Genomic DNA, 8412 nt, shown 5'->3' with positions numbered 1-8412 from the left:
TTTCTCAAGGCCGCGCGCTGCGTCAAGCCCGACATTCAGTTCATCGCGCCGGGCAAGTGCCCCAAGAAGATGACGACGTGCGGGATCGCCAAGTGCCAACTGACAAAAGCCAAGGTGTGCGCGTCCATGGACGGCGGCAAGACGGAGCTCAAGTACCAGAATCAGTGCTTTCTGGACGCGGCGACGTGTGTGAACCCGCTGATCAAGAAGGTGGCGGCGTGCAAGGCGCGGCGGGTGCTGTCGGTGGCCGCAAGCAACACGACGATGACGGTGGACGAGGTTGACTCGGACCTGGACGATGATATCGGCAGCTTGGTGATCCCGGACGGCAACTTCGATGACGACGACGATGATTTCCTCATCATTGATGACCTCATGGACCCAACAACAGTTGTGAACGATACTGTTCCGGTCAGCAAGAACACGTCGGCGCCAAATGTGTCGACGCCGGCACCGTCCAAGAAGCCATCTGCCGCACATGTTGATGGAACTCTGGCGTGGGCAGTGCTGACGATCGCCACTGTCCTTGTGGCAGCGGCGTAGAACGATGCTTTCTATGGACCTTTTTTACGGCTACACCCCATGAACATAAACAATGTTTGAATCTCACTTGGCTAATCTCATTTGGCTCCACCAAATTCGCAAAACCCCGTCATCGAATGCGAGCCATAGTTTTGAATTGTTCGAGTTTGTGTGATTCACGCGTCCAAGTGCAGAGTGCTGCCGCGCTGACGTCTGTCTTTGCGAAATATCGGTTCCGGTGGGTGGTTGAAACGATCCTTTCTCCTCACAAGAATTCTTTGAAGACGTCGAAAACCTAGGGAATAACACAATTCCCTTAACCAAAACCAGCCAATGATGTGGTCCGAGTTGTATCAATGAATCAAGTAGGTGCGTGCAGAACGGATGCCCGTGGTGGGTGGCGCCCACCGACGTTTTTGTCCCTGTGCGAGGAAACAGCTAGGGTGTTTCCAAGGATGTCGCGAGGTGTCCCATGTCGTATCCTTGTCCACGACATAGCAACACTCGGCATGGACCTTATTAACACACGGCGGTTCCTCAAGGCGATCTCAGGGAAAACGCCGGGGCCGTCTCCTTCATGTCGCACGGCTCGGGGTTTCTACACCGCTCGTTGGTGCCTTCAAAGTCGACGCATTTTCCAATCGGCGCTCACATGCAGTTGAACGGATCCTCGATCTTGACGGTCATTGTCAACGGCCAGCCCACCGAGATTTCGTGGGCGCAGCTGGCGTCGGCGGTCGCGTCCTCGCCGACGATTGCACCTCTTCACACCCTGGACCTTTTTTGGTTTGTCTTTGGTGGCGTCCTCGTCTTCCTCATGATGCTCGGCCTCGCGCTCCTCGAGCTCGGCTGCGTTCACAAGAAGAACACTAAGCACATTCTCATTCGCATTCTCGGCGACTGCTGCATCACGGGCTTGACGTACTATGCATTTGGCTACGGCTTGGCCTTTATGGACGGCAACGGCTTTATTGGTTCGTCCGGCTTTTTCATGCAAGGCGCCGCGTTCATGGGTTCCTCGGACGATCATGCGTACAGTGGTCATCGGTACGCCGACTGGTTCTTCCAGTGGGCGATCGCATCCGTGGCCGTCAACATTTGTCACGGCGCGCTCGCCGAACGCATGCAACTCCGCGCGTACTTTGTCTACTCGTTCTGTGCGAGTCTCTTCATCTACCCAGTCTGCGCGCACTGGGTCTGGGCCGAGACGGGCTGGGCGAGTATGTTCAACGAAGGCAACCTCCTCTTTGACATTGGCGTCATGGACTTTGCCGGCACCGGTTGTCTGCATATGTTTGCGGGCACGTCGGCGCTCATCGGGTGTCTCTTGCTCGGCCCGCGCACTGGTCGGTTCAGCGAAAAAGGCGACGCACGGGAGCTGCCGCAGCAGTCGGTGTTGTTTCAGTGCATGGGCACGATGATTCTCTGGTTTGGCTGGTACGGCTTCAACTGCGTCTCGACGCTCGGTCTTGGCGGCACAAAGGCCGATGTTATGGCCAAGGTCGCGGTCAACCTCACGCTCTCGGCGTGCACGGCCGGCTTCGTCACGGTGGTTCTCGACAAGCTCTTTGTCACCAAGACGTACGACCTTGGCCAGGCCAACAATGGCATTCTCATTGGGTGTGTCGCTGTCACGGGCGCGTGCCCTGTGCTCGAGCCCGAAGGCGCTATCGTCATGGGCGTTCTGGGCGCGATGACGTATCTGGCGCTCAAGATTTTGCTCGCGCGCGTCGGTGTCGACGACGTCGTCGATGCGATCCCAGTGCATGGCGGCGGCGGTTTCCTCGGGACGCTCGCCCCCGGCATGCTGGCGTCGCCCGGGGGGGTCCACATGTTTTACGGCCACGAACGGACCAACTGCGGCTTCTTCTACACGTGCGAAGGCGGCGGCGGCAAGCAGTTTGGCGCGCAGATCGTATACGCGCTCGCCATTTTCGCCTTTGTCGCGTGCTGCTGTGCCATTGTCTTTGGCGCGATGAAGTCGATGGGCTGGCTCCGTGTCTCGCTTGAAGCCGAGACGATGGGCTTGGATGCGTTTGAGCATGGCGGGTCGGCCTACGATGACGGCGACGAAGCAACGATGACGAACAAGGAAAGTTACCACGACGCCATCGAGAGCCCCACTCTGCCGTAATGTAATATGATTGAATGGCTTTCATCGACGAAGGAGTACTAGTATGAGAGTGCATCCGAGGTACCTGGGAAGACCACGTTGCGCCTCCCACGATGTGCCACGTATGTTTGCAACACGCAACCTGGCAGTTGGCCTCTAAATGATCCTGCTCGAGCCGTGGACCGACGGTTCGGTCGATTTTGCTCCTGCCCAGGCTCCATTTTTCGCCGAGCCGAGCCGTGAAGTGGCGTTCCTGGCAGCACTGATTTCTCGACTGCAGAGTACATACCCTTGGGTAGCACCGAACGACTAAATGAAATAGCAAGAAAATGCGCCGCTCCGTGGTCAATGGGAACACCAAAGGTGCGCGACCGTAGTGAGCGCAATGGCGTTACGTAACCTCTCTTGTTGGCGATATATATCGTGTTGGCGACCATGAATCGGGTTGCGCCGTACCATGGTCCAGCAGCCGACGTCATCAGCGCGTCGCGGCTCCCACTGCTCTTCGAGCTCGTTGGCATGACGTACCTCGTGGCGTCCGTGGGCCTGAGCTTCGCCGCGCTCAGTGCGTTTGGTCGCTACACGAGCTCCGACTTTTTTGTTGCCGATTTTGGCAGCACGACAGCCCTCATCGTGCAGGCGTTCAACACAGCGCTGACGACGACGTCGGCATCGACCACCGTTGACATGACACTACCAACGCTGTCGTCTGTGCCGTTGGGTGTCAACCCGGCATACCCGCGCCTGCTTATGTACAGTGAGCTCACGACATTACCCGTTGCAATCCAAGGCCTTCGGCGCTTGAGCCCGAGCCTCGTTGTCAAGATGGTGTCGCTCTACTGCTGGGTCGACCTGGGGCGGCAGTGGGAGCTTGCGTACTCGGCGACGCGCCAAGCGCGATGCTCGCGCGCGTACGCTGAGAACGGTGCCGTGTACCTCGAGTCCGTGCTGCGCAACATTCCGCTTACCGCCTGGCTCAAGCTCTCGGGCAGCAAGTTTGAGCAGTGCATTGGTCACCCGATCCGAACGAGCGGGCCCGCCGGTCTGCAGTGGTACAATGACCTTCTCAACCACACGACGTGGAGTACGCTAGACGATGAGCTTGCGCTTTGGCGTGCCTCGGGACTGCGGCATTTTACGCTCCAGTATGGAACCGGCATTGGCATGGGCGTCACCGAGTCGATTGGTGTGATTAATGCACTCGGGGTCTCGCTAACGCTGCCGCTCAAAGCCATTCCGATGGTGAATCGGTGGGTGTTTCGCACGACGTTGGTTCTGAACGACCTTTTGTACAACGATCTCTGGGCCATTGCCAAGAACCAGAGTCTGGTCCGGAGCGCCCCCAACTACTTTGGCGGCCCCAACCCGTTCGCGATCGAGGCGTACGCCAAGGGACACCCGCTCAACGCCGTCTACCAAGCTTTGCACGACCAGCTCGGTCCGCTTGGTAACATTGACGCGATCTGGTTGCCACCGCCAAAGGCACTTGTCGCAGCGGTCTCGAGGTTTTGCACAACGATCCTCGCACACATGCGCGACAATGCTACGGTCGCCGCGCTTGTCCACGAGGCCAGTCGAACGTTCGTCCTCATGCCGACACCAAGGCGGTGGCAAGACCCGACCTTGCGCTTCTTTGGTGGTAACCCCATGTGCGGAGATGGATCCGCCTTGCCGTTTGTGCTGCAGACGCTTAGTTTTGACGACGTCTGTGGCGCCCAGCGCCCGCTTACACTCGAGTGGCAGGGTCTCAACGGCTTGTTTGCCTATTATGTGACGCCGATGTTGAATGCATCTTTTTGCAGCCAGTGCTCCCTCGAGGCGCAAAGCGACTGCGTGCAGGGCTACCTTGCCGCACAGCGTGCTGTCGAGGCGCTTGATCTCACCACATCGAGTCTGCTTGCTTGGAATGGATCACTCGTGGACGACTTCTCGATCGAATTGCTTCAGATGGTGCAGACCCCACTCGGCTCGATCGCGCTCGAGTACCAACCGCTGCTGGAGCCAAATTGGGCCTTCTTTGGAGGCATGATGCTCTACGACTGGGTGCTCAACTATCGCGAGGTGCTCTCATTGCATGGCGACGTTGAGCAGCGCCATCTCATTTCAAGCTTTTATGCACCCAAAGCGTTTGATCCGCTCTTGCCACCCGCAGGGTTAGGGCCGTACCTCCTGCGCTTTGGGTCGATTCTCACGATCACCTTGGCGCTTGTGGGAGCGGTAGCGCTCAGTCTCTGGCTCCGCGTGCGACCGCGGGGAACACCGTGGTTTGCGTTTTGGCCCGTCGCGGGCTCGGTCTGGGTCAGCCGTAACCTCCTTCTTGTCCGTGGTTTCATGGCCACGATCTGCATGGCTAGCGTGCCCTTGCAAACGATGGCGACGCCGTCGCTGCGCTACCTTGCGGCACCGCCTCGACCGTGGTATCTCAGCTGCCTCTTGGCAAGCGAGTCTCTCTGGCTTGTCTACTGCATCCAGGACGTGCTGCTGCCCTACACATACGCAAGTGTCCGCGCCACTGCGCCGTACACGTCCCTTGCAGCGTGGTGTATCGTCGTGTTGCTCGACCAAGGCGCGGTGCTTCCGCTTCTTGCCTCCATTGACCGCAGCTGCGCTTTGATAGACATGGACAACGCCATGGTGTGTGAGAGCGGGTCGCTGTACGTCGGGTGGTCCTCGCGTGCGCTGCTTATCGTTGGCATAAACACTATGTCGGTGGCGCTCTGTGTACTGTGGGCCATCACGCATCGGGACGGGGACCGCATCCAGCCGCATAAGCTACTGCCGCTCTCGGCGGTCGCACCGACGGCACCCGCCACCAACGTTCACGTGGAGCTCAACGACGTGGGCGCCTGGGTCGCCGGTATGGTGTATCTCCGCTACAACGACTCGGATTACCTCTTTGACTGCAAATTGTGGCGGCTCGTGTCCCTCGAAGATTATAGCATTCAGCGACGGCAATGCCGCAGTCAGTTCCACGCGGTGCACGGTGCACCGTCGTCGACGCCGCTGCAGAGTCTGCCCCACCAACCATCGATTTTGTCGGCGTGGTGGAGTCGACACGGTCGTGGTGGCCACTCTATCATTGTCATCTTGGCCATTACGTACATGGTGTTTACCCTTCTTGGCAATCTGGCGTATCTCACGGTGCTGCAAGGCGCCATGGCCAACGACTTTGGCTGGGCTGGCTTCAATACCTCCGGGACACACGCCTTTTTGGCCAATCTATGCAACCGGCAGCTTCTCGAACGTTCGCAGTTGGCGTCGTTGGAGCTCGAGAGCCCCGAAAACAGCGATCTCTCGCAGTCGTACGCGACAGCGACGTCGGCGACCATTTCGTGGTACCCCACGACACCCCGCCGACAACTCTTTGCCCCCAGCCCGGAGCTGGCCGACGTGATCCGCGGGCTTCGATCAATGGACCCAGCGCAGCTGCCGTGGATGTTTACGCAGTACTGCTGGCTCGACTTGAACCAAACATGGTCCATGGCATCGACGCCCCAACGACAAGTGCGCTGCGCGGCGACGTCAGTGCATAATGGCGCACGGTACCTCGAGACGAGCCTCCGCAACCTCCGCAGCTGGGACGTTTGGTGGTCGTCGTGGGGTGTCTCGTACTACTTGGGCATCCAAAGTGTTCTCGAGACATCGCTAAGAGGGCGAGCGTGGCAACAGCAAGTGCTCGCCGCCGGGAGCACGTCGATCGACGACGAAGTGGCCTACTGGCAGCTGTTTGGGATCACCACGTTTCTATTGCAGTGGCAAAACTACAAGACAACTGGCTTTCAAGATGCACTCGTGCTCACGACGGCGCTCAATTTGCAGTACCAGCTACCATTGAGCAATGTGGATATGAACTTTGATATGACGCGCCAAACCTCGATGCGCATGTACTGGAGTTTCGCCAGCGATCTCTGGGCGATCGCGGCGAATACCACACGCCTTGCGGGCCGTTCGCTGCTGTCATCGAGCCCCATGTTTGCGTACTCCAATGTCACACCCGAGCAGCTACTTTTTGACAATTATACGCTTGTCGCGCCGCTGTCATCGGGCTTGACGAGTTTGCAAGCGACGCTCGGTCCGTTCAACGTCATTGACTTGGTCTACGTGCCGATCCCGCCCCGGCTCCAGGCCATGTACGCAGCGCTTCTGCGGGTGGTTGCCAACTTGACCGTCTCAGACTTGGCCGCCCAAGCCGCGTACCTCAACCTTCCGATCAAATCCTACATTGGCCACGTCCCCAGCGATCTCTTGAGCGACGTCGCTGCCAAGATTGTGGGCGGCAACGTCTTTTGTGGCGACGACATTGCGCCCACGTCCCCGTCCAGTGCGCTCGCGGCGCCATTCAGCACCGACAGCTTGTGCCACTCGTGGCGTCTCGAGTACCTCAGGCCCTCCAGCACGGGGCTGCTCCTGGCGCTCGTGGGGTATGCAACTGTCTATGGCTTCAACCCGATGGTGGATGCGAATGCGTTTTGCAGCTTGGATGTGTACGCCGAGCCGAATTGCGCGACCATCTACACGGCCAGCTGGAACTTTACGCGCAACTATAGTGCTTGGTTTGAGGACGTCTCGGCGCTTGCGCAAGCGACGCACGCCGACGTCGAACGACTCGATATTCGCCTGGTGCAGTATGTGACCCGTGGCACGCCCCAGGTCGAGCTCTATGAGCGCGGGTTCTTTGATGCGTCGTTGGACCGCATCTGGCCGTTCTTTGGGTGGTGCTACCTCTACGAATGGGCGATCGGCCAGCGCGAAGTCGTCTCGTTTCAAGGCGACGCTGGTACACTGACGACGATTTCGACGCATTTGAATCCCGTGTCTATGACGCTGAGTGCGAGTTCGATTCCGACACAGCTTTCGTACATGTGTCAGCAGTGCGCCCGGTACGTCACGGGCCTTTGCATTGGCGTCACGGGGCTTTTGGGTATCTACGGCCTCGCAGCCGGTGGCGCTATCGAAGGCCTCAATTTGCTCGAGTTTAACCGTATTGTCGGCCACGTCTGGGTTGGCCGGACGCTGTTGGTGGTGCGCAGTCTGACGGCGCTATGGCTTTTAAACACGAGCACGCTCACGCTCAGCGTGGTGGGCCAAGCGACACAATTCACCTTGCCGCCATTGCCGTGGACCAAAACCGTCCTTGCCGCCTCCGAGCTCACATGGCTCAACTACATTCTCAACGACCTTTTGAGTTTTGCAACCGAGCGCATCACTATCTACTACGCGTGGAAATCGACCTTTTGCACATGGCTCATTGCTGTCATCTGGACGATCCAAGCGCCGCAGCAGTACACGGCGTATTTGGACCGAAGGTGCGACTCGATCGACATGGACAGCGGCCTCGTTTGCACCAGCGCCCACGTGTACATTGGCAGCTTTCAACGCGTCGTCGTCGACTTGGCGATTGTGGTGTCGTGCGTGCTCGGCCTCGCAGTGATCGAGTGGCTTCGACTGCGAAAAAAAGAGTTGCCGAACCGAAGCATCCCGACGCTCCTACTGAGCTCGTCGAGCTTGTATATGCTGGAACTTGACAACTGGATGCACCTCGGAGAGTGCTACCTGGACCAAGCGTCCGGCGTCCTCGCCGGTCTCCTCACGCTGCATTGGCGCGCCCAGCTCTATGTATTTGACATCAAAAGCTGGCGACTTTATACAGTCAGCGTTCCAGTAAACACAAAGCTCCGGCATCGCTTTCGCCGTGCGATCCCGCTCACGCAATTTCGCTGAGAGACGCGGGAGTATTTGCCACCTGCACCTTTTTCGCAACCAAAGCACCCTCAATA

The 8412-nt window shown here is 58.5% G+C and overlaps 3 protein-coding genes across 3 annotated transcripts; all 3 read left to right on the top strand.

Annotated features, from left to right (window-relative positions):
* On the top strand, nt 1–666 carry SDRG_14025 (hypothetical protein). The gene has a single exon (XM_008620128.1). The coding sequence runs from the start codon at nt 70–72 to the stop codon at nt 541–543; it is 474 nt and encodes a 157-aa protein (XP_008618350.1). The 5' UTR covers nt 1–69; the 3' UTR covers nt 544–666.
* A 503-nt stretch (nt 667–1169) lies between these two features.
* SDRG_14024 (hypothetical protein) lies at nt 1170–2688 on the top strand. Its single transcript, XM_008620127.1, has one exon. The coding sequence runs from the start codon at nt 1175–1177 to the stop codon at nt 2654–2656; it is 1482 nt and encodes a 493-aa protein (XP_008618349.1). The 5' UTR covers nt 1170–1174; the 3' UTR covers nt 2657–2688.
* Nucleotides 2689–3058: 370 nt separating this feature from the next.
* Nucleotides 3059–8412, top strand: SDRG_14023 (hypothetical protein). The gene has a single exon (XM_008620126.1). It carries the CDS (start codon nt 3071–3073, stop codon nt 8354–8356), a length of 5286 nt encoding a protein of 1761 aa, XP_008618348.1. The 5' UTR covers nt 3059–3070; the 3' UTR covers nt 8357–8412.

This window comes from Saprolegnia diclina (genome assembly GCF_000281045.1).
Source record: "Saprolegnia diclina VS20 unplaced genomic scaffold supercont1.66, whole genome shotgun sequence".
NCBI classification, from domain to species: Eukaryota; Oomycota; class Saprolegniomycetes; order Saprolegniales; family Saprolegniaceae; genus Saprolegnia; species Saprolegnia diclina.
This window is presented reverse-complemented; position numbering and strand designations above follow the sequence as displayed.